Source organism: Cyanistes caeruleus, chromosome 7 (assembly GCF_971803275.1).
Source record: "Cyanistes caeruleus chromosome 7, bCyaCae1.hap1.1, whole genome shotgun sequence".
Lineage (NCBI taxonomy): Eukaryota > Metazoa > Chordata > Aves > Passeriformes > Paridae > Cyanistes > Cyanistes caeruleus.
This window is the reverse complement of record NC_141707.1, coordinates 8934207-8957223: the sequence shown is the minus strand read 5'-3', so window position 1 is coordinate 8957223 and position 23017 is coordinate 8934207. Positions and strand designations below refer to the sequence as shown.

The window sequence follows — 23017 nt, the reverse complement described above, 5'->3', positions numbered from 1 at the left end:
CCCTGCCCATAGCAGGGGTGGGACTGGATGAGCATTAAGGTTCCTTCCAACTCAAACCATTCTATGACAGAGATGTATTAGATGCCCAAGGGAAAAAGGGGAAACAACAAAATAAAATAAAGAAAAGGGGTTAAAGGCCACCAGCCTAATTCACCCCCATTTCCATAACAAGGCTCATGAAAACCAGCAGCCTAGAAATGATGTAGACATGCTCTCAATGTTAACTTTGTTTTGGAAAAGCTTTAGCAGCCAAGAAATAACTGAAGCTTGGATGTCATGATTACAGAGCTCAGCAGCTCTCACCAGAGCCTGACAGAACACAGTGACCAGCAGTCAGGTCCCAACTGCACCAGCTTCATCCACGTTTTGCAATCACTCAACTTGTGGAATCAGAAGACTCTCGACATTGCAAACACCAATTTTCTTCAAACACTTGAAACTCCATCTATTTTTCAGGAACGCAATTTGGCTCAGAGGTCACGAACATGTCTGGTCAGGCACTGATTTTCTAACATGGTCTTTCTGTTGGTGGACCCAAAATTGAGTTACAGTCCATGTTCTGTCAGCATCACAACCACACGGGACTAAATCTGCATTTAATTGTCCTAGAACTTACCTAATGCAGAAAGCTGAACTTTAAGGTCAGTACACAAAAGGCAAATAATTGAGTGGTTTTTAATCATCCTGGTCTTAGAAATGGAAAAATAAGACACAAGAGGCTTATATTATTAAGCTCCCTGCAGCCATGAGGGCAGATCACTGTACAGCCAAGGCACAGAATCCCCATTCCCATGTTTTATCCCTAGTCTCACTGCATAGTTATGGATACTTGCTTCCCAGTTGCAAGTTTTATGCCCTCATTTCTGTAATCCATCTATTTTCTGCTCTGCTCTATACCGTGATGTGCTGGACAGCACACTGTAAAATCATGCTGAATGACATTGTGATGGAATATAGATAATATGAAACAAACTATTCCAGACAGGAAATACTTCCAACCCAAACTATGCTATGATTCTATGCTTAATAGAGGCTTTCAAACATGCTAGAAAAGGTATCCAGGGAATAAACAATGTGATTTGACTTTTCTCAAAAAAAAAAGAAAAAAAAACAAAAACAAAAACAAGGTGGTGGGTGATGACTGGTATCTGGAGGAGCTTTCCCCAGCACTGAGAACTGAACATGCCATGTGTTTCTGGGAAGAAATCCATGGCCACTTTCCCTGCTACTGCCACTGACAAAGGCTCCTTGAAAGGCTGCTGGGTAGTAAGCTTGGATACAGGCTGGATCCATTAGCTTTTTCCAGAAGAATCCTTTTTTTTTTCCCCATATAACAAGCAAAGCAGAGGAATCTGTAGTGTTGGTATACAAAGGAGCATGCAGTGAGCTCCTCTAGGAAGATGTAAGTTGGCACAGCAGAACAGGATGGAGCTGCATCTCACAGAGCCTGGAACTAAGCTGTTGGCAAGGAAATTTGAAAATGCTTGGATGAACTTAGAGCCAGACACTGGGGAGGACTCATAAGAAAGACTTAACAGAACTCAAGCGAGACAAAATGAACCTTGGAGATGCAAACAATCCAGGATGAACTGGAGAGGAGGAAAAAGAAAAATCACTGCCAGAAAACAGGCAGATACATTCAAGATTTGTTATTTCTGTCTGATACACAAATTATGTGACAACAGCTGGGCAGTGAGGAATAAACACTGGTAAATGCCTATAGATGTAGTCACTAAGATTTTGATCCTTGATAAGAATACTCCCCCAAGAAATTAGAAGAATTATCCCTGTCTCCCAGGCAGTCTATGTCTATTATATTGACATAGTTAAGGGCAGGGAAGAGAAGGGAATAAGGCAGCACCAGGAACAAGACTTACTGGTCAGAAATTACATCCTGCTGGCCCATTTCAAAACCATGGACTTGAAGCTGTTTCCACAGGAACCCCAGGTCACTGACTGGCCTGAGCAGGGATCTTTCACATCACATTCTGACTCTACTGTCTTTTATATAAATAAACATTAATTGGGACAGAAATTGAACTTATGCCTCACCTTCTCTGTGAATGCTCTAAAATCTGACACAGTTTCTCTACCCCTGCATTAAATCATTATTCCAAGTTGAGTAATTCAAAAAAGGAAAGGCCTAAAATATCTGACAGTTGGCTCAGTAAGGCATGTGAGCTCCAAGTTATTTTGGGTGCGTTGTTCCCTTCTCTGATGAAGTCACAGCAAACCCACTCCTTTTCTACACACACAGACTGGTTTTGGTTAAATACAAATGTTGCAGCAATGCTGTAGCAGAACCACCCTGATCATTCACACTTGAAAATATTCTGGAGCTGATGAAGCTCAGGTCAATCTGGAGCTGAAGGAAGACCTTGAATGACCATGGAGACCACCCAAGATGAATGCTGGTGATCCCCTGGACAGTGGGAAAGGCAGCAGCAATAGCTCACAGCTCTCAAAGGAACTAACCCAAGACATCTCAGTCCTTTGTGCTTTTCTTAGATCTCCAGGTACCCTTCTCAAACAGAAATATTCCCCCTTGGTTTGTTTTGGTTGTTTTTTTTTTTCCTTATCTTCAGAGTTTATGGCTTAAGAGAACTTCCCTCTGCAAGTAAAATCAAGGTCAACCAGATCCTCCCCTTTAACAGTGACCAGCACACACAATTCAGAGAAGTTTCCTTGTAATGATTTTAAAAAACTTCTGCCTGTTTGTAGAGTCTTTCACTGCTTATGCTAATATATCCTGTAGATTTCTTCCAATTCCACGGCAATTATTCCGAGACATAATTAATGATATTTCCATAAATACATTCAATATTACCTTTTTCCCAGGTTTGAATCCATCACATTCTTATTCTCCTGTATACATTAAGCAATCCATTGCTACAACTGCCTAGAACTTCTCTGTACCTCTCCAGATGTAGCTTTCCCAGATCTCCAATAATGTTCATAATTATTTGTGTAGCTTTTATATATTTGAATCGTATTTTATACTTCCCCTTGTCCCAGGTTGAACCAGGACTAAAAAAAACCACATCAGGTACAAGCAGCCATTCAATACTGGTTCTCATCCCATGTCTCCTGCTTAAGGTTTTGTTTCAATGTCTGTCCACAACAACAGAAAGGATACATTGAATTAGGTGGATGATTAATAATACTCTCTCTAGTGATGTTTTTCAAACTTATCTCATTTGCAGCTACACTGTTCATTTGTGTAGCTCAATTTGCTTCCTCTCACAACAGTCAAGCTTTCTAATTTAAATAACTATATTTAAGCTTCAATGTGTATGATTTCAATTTCCAGCTCTCTGCACGCCTTGACTAATCAGTTATCATTTTAAGCAAACAGTTTGAGGAAATAACATTAGGAAAACCTCCAATATCAGCTTTCTAACATAAGCCCTTTGTGGCCTGAAGAGGTGATACCTCCAACCAGCAGGATCCCATTGTCTGATGGAAAACTTTTCCTTGAGTGACACCAGCAGCCTGGACTGCTGAAAGTTTGAAGCATATACTGGGGAATTACTGCTGCTAGTATGTTCTTTTCTCAGTTTTATTCCAAAGCATTTGGTACTGGCCTGAGAACTTCTTTTAGGGACAGCACCATGCCATCTTTGACAGAGGTGTGAGACCCCTCCAGAGAAGGCCACCAAGATGTTCCAAGAGCTGGAGCCCCTCTGGAGACAGGCTGGGAGAGCTGGGTGTTCACCTGGAGGAGAGAAGGATCAAGGGAGACCTTAGAGGCCCTTCCAGTGCTTGAAGGGGCTCCAGGAGAGCTGGAGAGAACTTCAGGCAAGGGCCTGTAGTGAAGGGGAAGTGGAAATGGCTTCCCATTGACAGAGGGCAGCATCAGATGGGATATTGGGAAGAAATTCTTCCCTGTGAAGGTGGTGAGGCCATGGCACTGAGAAGCTGTGGCTGCTCCATCCTTGTAAGCGTTCAGGGGCAGGTTGGACAGGGATTGGAGCAACCTGGAATAGCAGAAGGTGTCTGCACACATGGCAGGGGGTGGGAATAACAATCTTTAAGGTTTCTTCCAACCCAAACCATTTTGCCATTCTATGTCTTTTTTGATCAGTTCACAAAGCAGAGCTAACCATAAAAATACTGTCTGTGTTTTGGAGAGGTTAAGTCCCTCTAATGCAAGTGTGACAATCTGTTCAATACCAACACACCCACTGCCAAGGTGTTAAATGCACAGCTGCAGACTTTTTCAGTGGGACATTTTTACCCACTCTGAGGGACATGTTGAGTGTGTTCCTAACTACACATTAATTACTAGCAGTGAAATTTTCTTGGTGTCTGGGGTCAAATCTACTTTTAAAAGCAGCACAGAGATGTTCCTCACTGCAGGAAACCTTCCTTCGTCTCTGACAACAGACCAAGCTCCGAGCAAGCAGACAAGCTTGAACTGAACCACAGGATCAGCACCTCAGTAATCCCCTGTACAGACCACAAGATTATTCTCACACCCATTTCAGAAGGATCAATTTTTGATTTTAGCAACCCTTCTGTACCATTTGATACTTTGCACATGTGTTTCTGCATTTCACTCTCTTTGGGGCACCTGCAGCTCTCAGGACATCTGCTGGGGTCACAGACAGACATCTAGCCATAGTCACGACCACCACCATCACAGGGAACATCTCTCCTCTCAACTCCATTCTTCCCACCACAAATGAGCTACAGGCAGGTTTGGACCTACCACCCAGGCAGTCAATTCCAACATCTTCATGGGCACAACCACGCTGTACTACTTTTATTTCCCTTAAGCACTTGGTATTTGAATTTTTCCTCCCCTCACATATTTCTAGCTTTCATTTTTTCCAACACAATCAACATTTTTTGTCCACTGATTGTATCAAAACCTAGCCCCATTTACATCATTCCTGCAGTCTCCAGTTTTTGTGATTTCACCCGCTTTAGGATTATCTCTGAATTTAACACTTTTTTAAACAGTAAACAATGTCTAAAATAATTAAACAACTCACAGACTTCTAAAAAAAGATAAATCAAGCAGGACCTGACAACACCACAAATGCTTAAATCATTAAATGCATACCAGACCAAAACCACTAATATGTAAAAGACCTAATGTAATTCCAGTAACAGCTAATTATAATTCAGAGCAAAGCACCACAGTGAAGTGCTTGATGACATTCTGATGACAAGATGAAAAGCTCCTGAAAAAAAAAATTACTTGAAATAGGGTCTAAATGAGGCAGCACCCATGTAACATCTTTCCCAGCTCAGCTTGGGTTTTTCACACTTCCCTCTTCCAGTTTTCACCACTTTACTGATGCAAGAACTAATTACACATGAATTACTAGCAATGAAATTTTTTTGGTGTCTGGGGTCAAATCTACTTTTAAAAGCAGAGAATGCAGTGTGAAATCACTGAATCTATTGAAGAAATTGTAAGTACTTAAAACAGCATGATCCTGGATTTGAAAATGAAGGAAACATTCATCAGTAACACAACTGTGCAACATTAAAATGAAACCCTATAGGAAGGCCTGAAATATGTATAATATCCACCTACTTTGTGAAAACAATGTACTCAAAATAGTCACATTTACTTATACTCTTTGACCCCACATTATTATATCAGAACAGTATGTTAGAATTTTAATGAAATCTACAACAGTTTTGAGATATAAAAGGTCAAAGCCTTGAAATTCTCATAATAAACAGAAAGCTGAAAAAGAATTCACAGACAAATATTTTAATTTAGATGGGCAAATAATATCATTAAAACGACCCAACAGATGCAGTAGAAAGACAGTAGTCTAACAATTATTAGTGTAGTTTGACTGAGAAGAAACATAAACAAGAAAAGAATGGAGAAATTTTATGCATTAAAAAAATTCAAAATTACTCCATTCTAGTGACTTCAAATTTCTGATCTGTGTCTGGTATGCTGGCTACCTTCCCTAGTTCATTATATGATTTAAATTATTTCTCAACCAGATTCACTTGCCTAAGTAATTCCCATATGATGTTAATTCATTTGCCTAGAGCACAACCCTTCAGATGACAGCCACTCAACCACACATGCTGGATACATGCACATGGAATGTGTTCACACCCTGGAAACCAGGGGCAATTGCAGCAGTCTTACTTCATCTGACCTTGACTTGCAACACTTTCTGTTTGCAGGAGAGAATGATTTTCTTCTCTGCTAAAAATTGTTGTATCAAATAATAACTTCACTTAAAGCAGTAATTCTCTTTTGAACTCCATCTAAGTCTTGCTGCCTGAGATGAGCAAGATGTGATTCAATCTTTCCCCAGCACAAACTGTAATTCAGGCTGGCACTGGTGCTCTCTAACACAACATGAAAACAACAGAAACAAAGCCTCTTCTCTGTGCAAGAAAATACGAATTGTCAGAAGCTGTAACTGTATAAATCACCTAATACAAATATACATACACACGTATGTGTGTATACAGAGACACACACATATCTAGAGAAGCAGAAATGCTGTTCAAACTGATTCAATACACATGACTTGACTCCTCTTGGTCATTACCCAAAGCCATCCACAACACCCAAAGGATTTCTCACCTGTGGCAGGTGTAACTGGAGCCCCTCACTGGGAATGGGCTGGCGAGATGGAGTCTGGTCCAGCTGCATGTTAAACAGGGATGCCAGGGCTGACTGAGCAGCCCGGGCTTTTGCCAGCTTTTTATTCCTTCCCGAGCCTTCGAAAGTCTGACCGTCCACCGCCACAGCCATGACAAAGTTCTTGGCGTGGCTCTCTCCGCTCTCCGAGAGGAACTCGTACTTCAGCCCCGGGCGCAGCTCGTTGAGGATCATGACGGGGTTCTTCCCGCTGGCCATGGGGTAGGGTGAGGGCGGGGGGAGAGGCGACTGGGAAAGGCTGCTGGCCACGGCAGACGACGGCAAGCCGTAGTCCCCGCTGGAGCCGAAGGACCCGTCCCCGTTGGAGCCCAGGTAAAAGGAAGCGTCAGAAGGGACCGGAGTCTCAAACCCATTGAAAAGGGTGTCGGGGAAGTCTGCTTGGTCAGATGTGAAGTCCGTGTTGACCGACAGAGTCCTGCCCATGGCCAGGTGGGCTTCTGAGGCATTTGGGAACTGGACAAAGGAGCGCAGAGCCTTTTCGGCAGCGTGAAGCTTGGCTTTCTTTTTTGTCGGGCCAGACCCCTCAAACACCTGCCCATTGACTTCCACTGCCATCACAAACATGGGGGCGTGGACCGGCCCTGTCTGGGAGAGGAGTTTGTATTGTAAACCGGGTTTAATCTCGTTAAGCTGCATCAGGGCGTTCTTTGGCAGAACAGGGCCGGGCGTTTTCTTCCTCTTCTTGGGGCGAAATCTGGAATGGCCATTGTTGCCCTCCTCCAAAGGTCTCTTCCTGCTGCTGCTGCCACCGCCGTTGGAGAGCGGGGTCCCCTCGCCAGGCGCCTGCCCGGCACTGTCCTTGGGGGGAACGTTGTCCACATTGCGGTTTTCTTTAATGTCGGTGCTGCTCGAACCTGCGGTGCCCAGAAAGAGTAACTTACAATGCCTTCGGTGCAGGATCTTGTAAATGCAAAATTTATAGATTCCTTTATCTCTCTTTGTAACTGGTTAAGTGATGTGTGCTCACAGGTTAAAAATTTTTGCAATACAACTGGAGATGATGATAACGTAACACAACCTCTCAGTAATTCAAGAAGTAACACACTCCATCTTCAAACTACACACTTGATACAACTGCACAACAAAAAGTCACTACAACTTTTTTTTTTCATTTTAATTATGCTGGAATGAAGCTTTTCCTTATCAAGTTATATTTAGCCTCAAAAACACTTTAAATCAACAATATAAGCTACAACAACATATGCCCACAAAACAAACAACTACCATATGTAAAAATGGATGCCTAAGACCACAACTCTGAGACAGATATTTAATTCTAGTTTATTATCAGTTTAGTCATGTTATTTTTCTTCCCACAGTGATTTTAGCTGCTTAAATTTAAAAACTACATAAATAAAACCTTCATTCAGAAAACAATGAAAACTAATGAAAAATTAGGCAGCTCTTTAGTAGGTACTATGGCTGAAGAGTGTTTGAATGTTTTTATTTCTCTTTAGCTATTCTATATTTTTCAAATTCAGTGGGTTTTTTATGCTTTTTCTAAACATTCATTTCACCTCATCCCAATTTTCTCAGGAACTTCAGCTGCCCCCTGTGCCAGCAGGACAACAAAACTATATATTTCCACACAGCCTTCTACCAAAAAAATCTTTTATCATTTACAAGCATAATTCCTTGTCAAGAAAACTGTTGTCATGGAGCTACAAACCCAAAAATCACTAGAGATCCTCTCTAAGGCTATACAGGACAAAAGTGTGACAAAAGTTGCACACTCACAGTGCAAATATTTTAATGGGAGGGCAGGAAAGACAATATAATACTAATTTAATGATTTGTTTTCAAAAATATAAGTTGGGGTAATGACATGTCAGAGCTATCTATAAGGAATTAAATTTGCTGTAAGTTCAAAGACCTCATTTTCACCCCGATGAAGAAACTAAGTAAATTAACTATTTGTGCTTTCTACTGGCATTTGTGAATGAAAAGGCAAATGTTACAGAACAAGTATTTTTAACTCTGCTCTTACAAAACTTCACTGTATCTGTATTACTTGTACACTGATCCAAGGTAGTAAATGGTCATTGAAATTAGAGCAAACCAGGTGGAAACTCTCTAAATAAAGTGACAAATTCCAGCCACGCTTTCAGTCTTCCCTAAAAATCCCCTACCATGCACACATCACTTCACCCAGGTTACAAAGCTGATGGAATGGTTACTAAATTTTCATTTATAACATCCTCCAGCAAAAGCTCGATAGGTTACTCCTTTCGGTGCTCAAAGAGAAAAAAAGGAAGGAAAAAAACAGATCAAAAGAAAATGCCAAAGTAGGAACACATTTCATTAAATCACAGCAGCACAACAAAGAATTGTACAGTACTGATCATGCAATTAAGTCAATTAAATTTGGTCAAGATTTGAAATTCTGAAGCATTTCATTGCTAAAAATCTGCTAGATTTAATCAAGGAGCTCTTGTTCAGCAACAAACGTACTGCCTGGGGAATGAAGGCTATAGGGCCACAACTGTCAACACAGTGTTCATGTATATATTCCTTATAAAAATATATATCTATGGTGGAGGAATCCAGGACAATGGAGAAAATTTTTAGATCTTTCCTTACAGTGAGTTTCTTACATCTTATCTAAAACACTGCCCTTACTGGTGGCACCAGGTATTTGTTATCAACCACCAAGACCTTAAGGCTGAACAGAAATAATTGTGTTAACACTAATTAATGGTCTCTGGTTTAATTTCTTTTTTATATGAAAACCACTACCAGAAACCACAGAAGGAAAATAGGAGTTGAACAGACTCCAGCTGAACATTAAAAAGAAAAACTTTTGCATAAAAGTATAGCAGCTGGAGGAACTCCTTCGTCAGGTAGGGGAAACCATGTCCTGACAGGAGGGACTTGTAGGGAGCAAGAAATAAACTTGCAAGCTTACCTTGGCTCACTAAGAGAGAAGGGAAGAAAACTACTCCTTGCCTGAGAGCTACTAGGCTTTGTTAGCCTTGGAGAATCTGCAGGGTGGAAGAAACTTGGAGAGGAAGAATGTAGGGAGCTGATCCTGAGTCAAACCGAGAGACCAGGAAAGGAGGCAACTGTGGAGTTGATCCAAATCCAAATTTGTGATGGAAAAATGAAAGACCTTCTGTGCAAACCAAAAGGGCCTGTGCTTATTTCAACCCACAGAGTCATTGGACTGCAAGGAGAGGTCCCTCCCTCTCAGAGTGAGGGTGAAGGTATGTTTTTGGTTCTTTTCGTAAGCCTGTCTGGCCCAGCAGTGCTGATGCTCTCTAGTTACCCAAGGGCTTAGGAAGATTAGTCAAAACATAAGCTGTTCAAGTCAGAGATGTCACCTCCAATCTTGTCCATGTTCAGACATGGAGCCTGCAGCACAGCCTTTCCCTGGATGCCTTTTCCAGGCATGCCACCCTTCCAGGGAAGTCAGGAATGGCCCTCCTGCCTCTTCCTCACCTCTCCCAGTTCCCCACATGTGACAGGGCCACCAACAGACCCCAGGAGAGGGTATCACACCAGCATAGAGACACAGTGACCCTCCCCAGGGCAGCCTTGCAGCTCTGCTTTCTTCCAGAGGTCAAGGCAGGGAGCCACATGTGCTTTTTTTTCCCCCAAAAAAAAGTTTCCTAATGGCTTCTAAAGACCCCATAAACCCATGGCATCCACGAAGTCCTGATCAAGGTTCTTCAGCATTTCATTACAAATGGCATGAAAACATCTCCCATTGCTTTCTTTGATCCTCCACCTGACAGTCCTATTGCATTTACTGGGATTTATTTGCTGTTTTTTAAAGTTTTATGATTCTAATATGCAACACTGGATGTCATGCATGATTTTACAGAAATCTAGTATTTCCAATCTTTAAATTTAATTTTTCAAGGAATGAATGCTTTAGAGAGCCCTTTGAAGTCTATCATATCTGCTGTGTATTTAAGGATTTAAAGTAGCATTAACACAAAATAAACACTTGATGACTGAGATCCCGTTTGCTTAATCATTTATACAACCCATGATTTAAAAACTGGATGTTTTTCATGAAATTGGTGTATTTTCTAGTCATTAAAAACAGCTGGAAGCTTCAACTAGGTACTTGAGTTATGTCTGTGGAGGCAAGCAGAGTAAAAATCATAGCTGGCACCAACAACTTCAGCAGAAGGACAGTCCTGCCCCCCAGATTTTGTCTGAGTGCTTACAAACCCAAGAACACTCAAAGCAGGGAACAGGTATGGGGAATTTTTTATGCCAGTAAAGAAATAAACCTTCCATCTGGACATGCTGGTTTATTTTTGGGTTTATTCCCTGTAATTAAAAAGCATCTGCCATTAAGATGCTTTATCCATTGGGGACCTTCCATTACCTGCTTGATGAGAGACACTCCCCCTGCTCTGTCTGATCTGGAGCACAATTCATTAAATTTAGATGACTCTTAGCTGAATCAAAAGATGGTTCTAGCTATCCCTTATACTGCTGCTCTCATTTAGTGGCCTGGGGAAGTTCTAAATAAGTCATTTTTTTTATTTAAAAACAAGCAGAAAAAACCACATGCTCTCTTCAGAGCATCTTTTAGAAAAAGGAGAAAACAGATCAAAGAGAAAGGTCAGGGGAGTCACATGTTTGTGTTCCAAGTGTTCAGAGTGCTGCAGACACACCAGCCACGCAAAGCAACCAAAAACAAACATTCCAAATAACCATCTCTTTCCCCAAATATCTTGTAGCATCTCTATGACCAAAGAATAAAGAAGGAAAACTCTAAAAAGTGAAGTCTGAAACACTGTTTTCTCAGGGATATTAATTTATTAATGTAAGACATCATCACTGTCTTATATTTAATCTGAACCAAAAATAATCACCTTAATTCTGGCTTCTGCAGAGGAATTCTTGTTATGCAACCACAGGCTACCCCACAACAAAAACTTTCTGAATTTATCATCTCTTCAAATAACAGAAAGTTTTATTGTTTAATATTACTAATTTTTTTTATATTTATAGGTATTTGGCTTATTAAACAAACAATTTTTTCCACTTTTATCCAAAAAAAATATTTTCACAAACTAGTTAAGGGAGGGGCCATTTAAATTTACTTTCTAGAAAAACCCCATTCAGTAATTTTCTCCCAAATTTACCATAAATCAAAATAAATACAACTGCATAGCCCACCTTCCTTTCCTTTAAGAACCTTTCCCCAAAAGGAGTTACATAAAATAATAAAAAAATTTAGTAAGCAACTTTTAATATGCCACTTCACAATTATAAGAGATATAAAAGTAAAGAGAAAAAAAGTTTAAAAAAAAGTATGTCTGCACACATCAAAGTGAAGAATTTAAGAATTTAAACTTTGATTTCTGACACACACATACACACCCCCCCCCAAATCAGATGATTTAACATTTCAAATTCATGATGTTTGTGTGGGCACACAAAGGAAGGTCATTTTGTACTTTATATGAACTGGGCTCAGCCAAGGTTCTGACAACTCAAAACTGAGGTTATACAAATGCATTCCTAAACAGTTCCATTGAGCCAAGCCCCTGACAAAATAACAAATTCCTTGAATGGTTTCCCATATTGATGCACTAACACAAAAAAAATCCATAAGCAGACAAAACTTTAGTGTTTTTCTTAATTACACAAAATTGAAAAATGCCCCTATAAAGAAATTATATTTCTCTAGCTCAGGAAGCCACTTTCTATTCATGCTCAGCTATAGCATTATTGAGAAAAGGGATATTTTATCAAAAACATTGTGAGAATTATCCAATTACATTTTTTAAAGGCCTTCATAGAGAAGCCACCTTTAGGAAGTTATCCATGTGAAGTAATTTCTTATATATCAAGGAAAAGAAAATTTTACCAAGTGTATTGCAGTTGAGTTTACTGTTTCACTAAGGAGAAAATATTAATTCTATTTCAGGTAATATTTTTTGCTTTGGTTTTGGATTTTGGGTTTTTTTTGGGGGGGAGGGATGAGGGGGAGGATGTCTGGTTTGGGTTTGATTGGTTTATTTTAACACAATGATCTAACTTCCTCATCTCCCAAAATTGTTCTGTAACTCCTCCAGACTGAACTACAATTCTTCTGCTCCAAAACCACTGCAGGGCTTTGTCACCTTTTCCAGATGCACTCTTTAGCCACTGTCACTTGGGGGAAAAAGAAGCAAATTTGTTATAACATAATGTACAATTATTTAGTCAAGCACAGCACAGCAGCAACAGAACAATTCTCTTATGTCACAACAACAACAAAAAAAAAAAAAGATAGCTGAAAGGCAAATAACAGTAAAAATATTTAGAATGGTTCAATAAGAATACCTTTTTAATAAGTTATTGGATCTTAATTATAGCCCAGAGTTAGCAGCCCCACACACTTGACTGCATCAAGTAAGCATGAAGATGATCACTTCATCTGACAGTTTTTATGCTTTAAAACCACTTTAATAATTCACTAGCTCAGGGATGGAACAATCAGCATCTAAAGAGAATAAGCAGCCCATGTGAGACCTGCACAGAGCTTCCAGCTCCTCCTTTGCTTTTCTCTTTCTTATTTTCCGCTCTCCCTCCTTTACATTATACTCTTCAACTCCATCTCCTTCATCTCACCTCGGCATGGGCACTACTGATATTATCCCTTCCTTCTTCACTGCTGGTTCAAGACATGGAAATATTTTGATTAGTCCACTGCTGTAATAAAAATCTAAGGTGCAAAGTATAATACAGAAGGTATAACTATATTAGCACATTTAAAACACTGTTAATGCATAAGCTCCAATTCACTCTTCACTGCATTTTAAAGGACTTCCATTTCTGCATCTGAAGTTTCTTTGCAGTTGCTCCTGTGCTTGGAAGAAAAAAATGGCTTTCAGAAACTATTACAGAGTTTATTGCTATGTAAATAAACACATCTTACTCATATTTTCTTCATCGTCTGCATCCATTGTGAAATATCTTTGCTGGTTTCTTGGCTGGCGGAGACGGCTTCTGGCTGGAAAACAGGGAGGGGGATATTTAGGCTTTAAGGTACCAATTTATTAGGTAAAGTTTTAAACATCCTTTAAAAGCAGCAGCCTCAGACCTGGGCTTGGCATTGGGCAGTTTGGATAAATCCAGACCAAAGATACCTCCTAAAATGGAGATGTCCATCAGGGACTGATAGATGCAGCCCTAATCTGCCAAAGGACAGAGTGGGATGATGAAGACCACAATGAGGTCTCCCCAGTCTTCTCCAGGCTGAACAAGCCAAGTGCTCTCAGCTGTTCCTCCTATGGCTTCCCCTCCAGACTCTCCACTTTCTTCACAGCCTCCTTCAGACAATCTCTAATAGCTTCATGTCTTTTTTATATTGTAGTGCTCAAACCCATCCCTAGGACTCAAGGTGAGGCCATACCAACCCAGAGCAAAGTGGGACAATCTCTTCCCTTGCCAGCTGGGGTTGCTGTGCCTGATGCTCCTCCTGGCTGCCAGAGGACTGCTGACTCCTACTCAACTTGCCATCAAACAAGATCCCCACAAGTCCTTTCCCACAGCTCTCCAGCCTCTCATTCCTCTCATGTCCTGGTCTATACACACAGCCAGGGTTGCCCTACCCCAGGTGCAGAATCCAGCACTTGCCCTCGATATTAAACCTCTCATGGCTGGTGACTGCCCAGCCCTTGGATTCATCAGGGTCTCTCTATAGGGCCCCTCTGCCCTCGAGGGAGTCAACAGCTCCTTCCAATTTAGTATTGGCAGCAAACTTATTTAGTATTCCCTTGATTCCTGCCTCCAGGCTGTTTATGAAGATGCTGAAGAGCACAGGGACATGGATAGAGCCGTGTGGGACCCCACTAGTGACAAACACACACCTGATTGTAACCCCATCTAGTATAACCTCTTGTGCCCCTCTTGTTGAGAGTTTACATTACACAACATCAGCACACTCCACTGTAACAAGAGGAAATTAGTTGACTGTAATCAACAGGACTTGTAAATAATTATCACCTTCATTAGCACATCACAACAGCTCCAGTTACTCATGCAGCACCACTTTGTACTCAAGGACAAAGGACTTGAAGAATTCCTGGTTTAACTTCTGCCAAGGAGATCAGTGAGTGCCCTGAGCCAGGGTAGGAGTGACAAAAGCTGTAGAGTTGTCCCACACTTCCACACCACGGATAAACCCTCCTGAGGAGCTGGGTTACCTGCCTGGGCTCAGCACCTCACCCCACAGCCGAAAGGAGAGAAAAGGCAAGCTCCTGTCTGCTAAAAGCAGAGGAAAACAGAAACTCTACTTGCATAATTTTTTTTAAATAGTTTCAGTAACTGTGCCAAAATAGATTCTGAATGCGTTGAGGAAGATAAACAGCCAAGCAGGACAGTTGACAGAAGAGCCCTAAGGCACCTAAGAGATGCAATCCTACAGTGTTAATGCAGCCAAATGACACTAAGCTCCCTGTTTTAAGCTTTAACCACTTGTGTTTAAGAGTTAGACTACTCATGGCATATAAAGAATTATCACCTTTTTCCCAAATCCTTTCTTTATAAAAAAACACACGAGTTAGCAGTGCTCAGCTCCTCCCTCCAGCCCATACAACTGCACCAGCAGATCACTCTGGTAAAGAACATAAGAGGCATAGAATCACTGAGTATTTCCATAGACAGGAAGAACATCAGAAATACTTAAAAATGCAGCTGCCAACACAACAGAATTTGCTTTTATTTCCACGGGAGACTACTTGAGAAATTTTTAGGTAAATGTTAGCTATAGCAAGTACACAGCACATGAGGACTTACAGCATTCTTCTGCTTGAATATCCTAGGTATTGACTGCATGCAAAAAAAGTTGAGAAAGACTTTAAGAGTTACCTTGGTTTATTCTCTTTACTGAGAGAAAACCTAAATATGTCTTGAAAAGGAAATTTAGCAGCTAACAACACTTTACATTCAGTGAATGGCATATACGCAAAAAATCCCATTAACTTGATAGATGACACAGCACTATTAGAAAACAGTGTAAGTCAGAAAGCTGCAGCTTTAGAGAATTTTCATATTTGTTAAAAAGTCCTCTCCTTCCAAATGTCAAAAATCAAGTGAAGTAAAACATGAGGAAATGCATCTTGCTCAAAGTATTTCCAACAAACTGGATTTCTTATGAATCCGAAGTCAAATGCTGAAGTTGCACTTAGCAAAGAGGTTCAAACCTCACCTGAAAGCAACATTTACAACACCACCACCCCTCCAGCTACTCCTTTGTTCCAGCATTTAAAATCAGCAATACCTCTCCTCTCAGATAGCTTCATCGTCCTGCATCTCCAGTGCAGTCAGGCCATGCTGCAGAGGTTCCCCCTGCCCAGAGCCATGGCTTGACACGATGCCATGCACCCCCTACCACCTGTGCTGCCCCCTCACCTCCTCCCAAAGCAGCAGCAATGTATTCCCAAAAGGAGAGTTATCCCTGTGCTTCCTCTACCCAGCCCCCAGAACCATGGAGTGCACTGATGCACAGTCCAGTGAACAAAGATGAGTGAAGGATGCAGCTCACTCGTATCCACTGCCAGAGGCACATGTGACAATTAACCCTTTGTCACACAGAAGGGGCAAGGAAAGACAGTTCTCTTAGAAAAGGACTAGATCAAAGACATCCTCACTGCTAGGTGTAGATTAATTTTATTTTGTTATTAATAAGGGAAGGCAACTCTTCAGTCTTGTAGCTCAGTAACAAGGAGAGACATAAGCAAGGAAATATTTATACAGTATAGTGCGTCAAACAAGATGCTTTCAGCATCCTTTACAACTATTCCTCATGTTCCCATTGCATACACTGCCTCAAAAGGCACAGAATGCATTTGGAAATAGCAGGAATACATAAATATGCCAATCTCAAATATACTTTAGTCACAGATTTTCCATACAAGGGTTTCTATCAGGCCTGACCAGGAGGCCTCCCACTGTCAACATTACCTGTGGTATTTCCCAGCCTTTCCATAAACTAAAAAGTAACATGTGACATTATGGGATAATGTGGTATCATCCTCTTTCCCCATCAGAGTGACCAACAAACATATGTTGATCCTGTAAATTGTACAGATCATCAGCACAGACTGAGGGTTGCAGCTATCCTTTAATCCTGCCCCCAGATTAAACATCACAGGACAAAAAAGCACTTTCCAGCAGGGAATGCCTGCAGGGGCAAACTCCATGGGTTTCTTCAGTCTGTTACTACAGTGATGAGACTTCTCTGACCAGTCACCTCCAGCTGCTCTCAGACCTTTATTTCTCAGTACATCAGGAACACAGCACATGATTGAATCTAGATGATCTCTGGTAGATGACTTACATGCACCATCATATTTTGACAATTATCCAGGCTGGCATTTTTTGAAAAACATTGCCACTGGCATCTTAAATTAGCAGCACTTCACTAACCAAACCCAACATGCTCGAGCTCACCACTGGACCTTGCAGCTGTGGCATCTCTACTCCCTTCCCTGTCTAGGTTCCCTGACCAGCAGGAGGCTCAAAGCCATGCTGCAGCCCCTATTTTACATATATATAAAGCATATTTATATACACCACATAAGTTTTTAAATATACATCACATGAAAATCTCCATGCATTTAAACATCCTTGAAAATCTCATTTACTTATAGATTTGGCCCCTATTATCAGCTTACTTTACATGCTCTTTGAAGAAATACTCGTACACTGTATTTTGTAAGCACTTTCAAAGATTTTTTTAAATTTTTTGCTCTCACAAGCAAGCTGGGTATTTTTCAAGCACAAGGACAGTATTACAGGCCAACAGCAGTTTTCCTTTTAGTTTTGTGTACTTCAGCAAGAACGAATATAAATTAGCATCAACTGCTAGAATTAGTAAGGCTAAGCTACAGCCTGAGAAGCTGCTCTGCACAGCAAATTCCAGATGCAGAGCTGCTGGCTGCATACTGGGAACCCCAAGAGCTCTGATATAGAACCACATACTGGAGTTTATTGGTCAGCTTGATGTCTATTCTGCAGGTGATTAAAGCCATTCCAACTGCGCCATCTGCTGTTACATAAATAATTGAGCTTGTATTTATTGTTCCCTCAACCAAGGAAGTTTAGAGCTCTGTTCCCAATTAGAAATAACTTAAGATATTTGCAGATTTATTCCTTTGTCTCTAACCTTCTTACCAGGTTACTGTTAGGACTGAATTTCTCATTTTAACATATTTTTTTTCCCAAAGGACACCTGTAACTGTCAGAAATGTTACAGAAATTTATGATGTGCTACCAAGGCAAAAGTGGTAACTATTCAGAGAGAAAAACTGAACAGGCTAGACCTCCCAGTAACTAATATTAATATTTTCAACATCATTTAAAAGATAACTGATACAGCTATTCAGTGTTAAGGAATATAATAGCAAATTGCAAGAAATATCTAAACCAGCTTTAAAGGAGGTTAAAAGAGACTCAGATATCTTGGAGCTATTTCATAAAAAAAAGTCATAGATGTAGGCTGATGGTTTGGATTAGGAGATAGACTTACAATTTGGGCTTATTTCCTCTTTTCCCACCAAAATCAGTTATTAAGCTTTGCTCAAACACTCTGCAAACTCTCAAGTCCTACATGCCAGCTGTGCCTATTTACTTTATTAATATGCATTGCAAAAAACAAATTTGCAGAAGGGTAACTAACTTTTTGTAGTATCAACTTGACAACCAATATTCTCTCTATTTTTAAACTGTTGATCTGATAATTGTGAAGGGATTTAGAGTCCAAATACAAATAAAAGTTACAGATACAACAATGAAGTACTAAATAGATGTTCAAATACATTAAGATGAAGTCTCTCCTCCTCCAAGTTACGAGCCAAATGCATCAATCAGAGAACAGAGAATCCTTCTCCACATCTGCAAATACTGTATGCTTACCTTTTTAACTATTGGAGACACATGCTGATTCTGCAACCTGCAAGAAGAGAAAATCCAGTCAATTGCTTGGTTCTTTAAAAATTTGTGCATTACAAATAGCAACTCCTGACCTTAAAAGGGACAAATTTCTGGAACTCTAGAAATAAACAGGCCATACAGTCCCAGAGCCCAGCCTTTTTGTAACCCTAGCAAAGACGATTTTGGACATTCTATATGGAAAAATAAATAATAAAAAAAAGAAATCAAGACTCAAGATGCCTAATACTGGGGTTAATAGTGGGGGTCAGAAGAAACATCCATAAGGTACAAGCAGTTATGTAGTAGTACCCAATCTGAAATCTCTGCATCTTCTAGGAGAGCAGGTCAGCAAAAATGTGGTAAATAATGGTTTAAAATCATCTGTGCTATCACAGCCAACTTATCCTGAAAGCAAACCCAGAGTTCTCATCTTTTTAAACTTTCTTTCATTTAGATCTTTAGTTTTTATTTTTAGGGATTGATTTGAACCCATATAAAAGGCCCCTCATACAACAACCCCCCTTTCCAAACACCACTTTCCTGATCCCACTGACATCAGACTGCATTCTCCTGCAAAAGAGGAAAATCCCTCAACTACCAACAGTGGGGTGGAAAACAACTGGCAGATGTAGGGTAAAACACACACAGACCCATTTTTAAGGTCTCTTCCAACCCAAACTGTTTAGTGGTTCTGATTCTAAGGAGGATAACGGGGATGCTGTGAGCAATTTTATTTCTATGAATAGGCGCAGCTGTTGGATTAGGAACAGCTTTAATTTAACAGACAACCTCCTATTCTAAAAAATATTGATGGGGCCTTACCAGAGTGAAGATAAGACTGTTGTAAAACAGTTCCAAAACCACAATCACACAGCCCACGAGAGGGTGCTGGTACCCTGCAGAAACCTGCACTGAATTCAAGTTACACAGAGCAGAGCTACACAACACAAACCGATGGCTCCACACCTCGGGTCTTAAACTAGAGTTTGGTCAAAAAAAAAGAGATCTGACACAATATTTAAAGATCATAAAAGAGCATATTGCATTGATTAGATCTCAGCTTTTTTTTAAGACATTTTGATTTCCCAACACTCCACAGTGGCATTTTCCAATAAAAATAAAAAGATTACTGTAATACTACATTGTTCTTAGCATAAAGCAGGAAAAATACCCAGAATTCTGAGTTCAGAATCCAAGTCCCAACCTAGTGTTCCCATACCCACAAATAAAAACTCCCAAGCTCTTAGAATACGAGCTATAAATTAGGTGTGATGTGAAAATCCCATATTTGTGGCAACAGCCACCAAAAAACATATCTTAAAAACAAGGTTTTGATAATTCTCTTCCTATGCAAGCATTGCTTAAAGTTACAATTAATCCTGAGAAAACACACTGCTAATAGTTTTTAACTAAGTTTTTATATTAGTATGTCCTTGAGTTTATTTAGATTTCACATTATCTTCCTTATATGCAACATTACTCCAATCAGTAATTCCCTAACAAACCAAAAACAACCTATGAAAATTGAGACTAAGTTTACCGCTGAGTACCAGAAGTCCTTTCATACTGACAGATGCAGTGAGGGGAAGAACCAGACAGGGTTAAGAACTAGGAAAAAAAGCTCATCTTAGTAATTCTTTCTGTTATACTGTGAGCAGTAATGACAGGTGAAGGAAAAACTGAGACTTGTAACACCTTGAACCAGTAAAAACTCTAAATAGCAACGAAAGGGAAATACCACTATGTTATAAAAGCCAGGAAAAAAGCTCTGATCTTCAGCATGTCCTACCTGGCTCTGTCCAGTGGCAAATGGCCATTCTGGAGCTTGTTCAAGCCATGACATGATTCCCTAACACCTTCTGCAGGGAGAGCCTCTTTTAGGAGCTCAGCACTTTGCCACAGCATGTCCATATTGTTACCTTGCAAAAAATCCAATAAACCAATTCTTTGTCCCTTACTAGTGAATTCATTTACCCTAAAAAGTTTAGAAACATGTCCATGATTTCTCCCAGGGCAGCAAAGGATACTTGAAAATCATCTGAAGAACATAACACATTGGCCTTTTAGGAATATCTCCAAATACTAACTTTTTTAAGATCAGTTGAAAATATATCAAGGCAATGAGAATCAAAACAGACATCTGAGGTACCACCTCAAGACATAAACCACCCAAACACAAGGCAACAACCTGTAGGCACTCAGCATCAGTCCTATGGTCAGGATAAATAAACACCACTTCCAATCTTTCTGTGTTTATTTCTGTATTTTATTTACTGTTTATTTTACTTCTCACATGTTGAAAAGGAAAAGTAGTCTGTTTAGACATCTCATCTGCTGATGCATGACAAAAACCACAGGTACGTTAAAAGATTTAATGTATGTTACATTAAATTCAGTCAGGATATTCTGGGATTGTGACATGACATGTTTTTTCATACACCAAGTCATGAGTCTCTGCCATAAACTATAAAAGCAGTTCAACAGCACAGCTACAGAGCTGGGTTTTCCTCTGAAAATATTTTCCATCTATATATGAAGAAACAATTTGACATCTATGATATACTTCAGTTTATCAGTCTGAATTAAAGACATAATAGCCCAAATCCAGCCCACACTCCCTCCAGCCCTTTTGAACTGCTCATTTAAATATCTAAAGTTAAGAAAGACTAGCAATTGAGCACCACAATGAAAAAAAAAAAAAATCTTAGGAACAAAAAGGACATTATGTTGCAACTGGAAAAAGAAGTAGAATTTACTCATTATACAAGCTGTCAAATGCTTCTCCTTCCCTTGATATAAAACAAACTCTTTTGGAACTTACAAACAGGTACTTTTTATACACAAGACACTGAAACAAAGTTCACTGACACTTCAAAAGCTATGAAAATTCAGCAGCTATTAAGCAACAGGAATCCAAGGATAAAATAAAAAAAGTACTACTCCAAGTATTATCCAAGCTTTTACTGCAGGAATCAAAACAAAAGAATGTTCATAATTTATTCTAGAACATGGAATTATCCAAAAAATGTTAAGGAAGAAACAGAATAGTATTTTCCAAACATTCTCTCACCAAAAATGGTTTCACATATTTGCATAGTATCAGCAAGAAACTCTTCACTTCTAACTTTTACTTTTGCCATCTCCTGTGTTTGAAAAAGTGTGTTCACTGGTGTACTGGTACATCCTAAAGCCTCAATACAAAATTTTGATACTGAAACATTATTTCAAAATCAAAGGTTTTAATGCCACTCCTCTTTTTACAGGATCATCTCATGTATAAGAGCAGTTACCTTAGAAGAGAACGTAATTGAAAGCAAAGGAATTATTAATATGAGCAAAATTACCACAAATGTCTTCAGAGCAGTTTAGGCTTTAATCTTGTTGTTGATGATTTCACTATAGCTAGTGTTTAAATATTTACATTACTTATTTAGCTGCTTTAAACATTAGTCAAGCAGTCCAACAGTGCAACCCTCCAGACTAAGCAGCAGCTTTTAAAAGGCAACAGAATCTAAGACATCAGTTGTAATTTCTCTGTTTGGTATTAGTGGTTTTTAGACAACAGCTAAAAAGAAAAATAAGGGGTTTTTTACTACAGATAAATTGTGGACAAGAATTGTCCAGCAGAGACAGGACAACCTAGCCATCACTGACCAATTCTGACACTGGAAGATGCTCTACCTGTGAGCAGATGTTGCTGCACCAACTGATAGAACTGCTTAAAGCTCTTCTCTTGCTACAGTGATCAACCAGGGTTTTCAGCTTAATACATTAAAAAACTTGCTTCAAGCTTGTTCTATGTATGTGCAGCACCTACTAGAGGAATGCCAATCTTTCTTCCTTTGAACAGCAGCAGTATTTTCCAGCCTTCACAACAAGGCAGACTTGATTATTTTCATTCTTACTCCCACCCTAGGGCAAAGATTAGATGCATGTGAACACTTTGTACTTAGCATTAGTCTTCAGAAAAATGCTTCAGAAATCAATGTTTAATAAAAGATGCCAAATAATTATCACTCAGTTTAACAGTGCTCAAACCCATGAGATTATGTTGTGCATTAAGGACATATGAGTGTCTTCTCTGGCTGTTACCATGGGAAGTCACTCTCCACAGTCCTTAAATAAAGTTTATTGATTCAGGAGTGCCAGAACAAGGCACTTTATTCCCTCTGCTTTTAAAGACAGTTTGGGATGGCTGTGCTATTGCCTCCAGCCTCCTGGTATAACAAGAGATTGCTGACAAAACTGGGAGACAGACTGGGAATTAGCAAGGGTGGAATGAAGTGCACATACTAAGCCATGCCTGCTGTGACACACCCTTCACTGGGAGCTCCCAGACCATGCCTACAGCCTCAAGAACCAATGTGATCTATTCCTGGATTTAAAAGTGTGGCCAGAGTGGCCAAGTGTCACCTCTCAGCACATGACAGAAGACAAAGTGACATGACAGAGACTTAAACAACCCAAATCACTGCAGGA

General features: G+C 39.9%; 1 protein-coding gene across 5 annotated transcripts in view; it reads right to left on the bottom strand.

Moving 5' to 3' along the window:
• ADARB1 (adenosine deaminase RNA specific B1) overlaps positions 1 to 23017 on the bottom strand; it is a 60054-nt gene that overhangs the window by 23153 nt on the left and 13884 nt on the right. For all 5 annotated transcript variants that reach the window (XM_086896655.1, XM_086896657.1, XM_086896656.1 and 2 more), the window contains 3 exons: positions 18521 to 18557; positions 13539 to 13613; positions 6575 to 7506 (listed from right to left, as the gene is read on the bottom strand). In XM_086896655.1, coding sequence (XP_086752781.1) covers positions 6575 to 7506; positions 13539 to 13566 — 960 coding nt within the window. In that variant the 5' untranslated portion in view covers positions 13567 to 13613; positions 18521 to 18557. The remainder of the gene's footprint in view (positions 1 to 6574; positions 7507 to 13538; positions 13614 to 18520; positions 18558 to 23017) is intronic.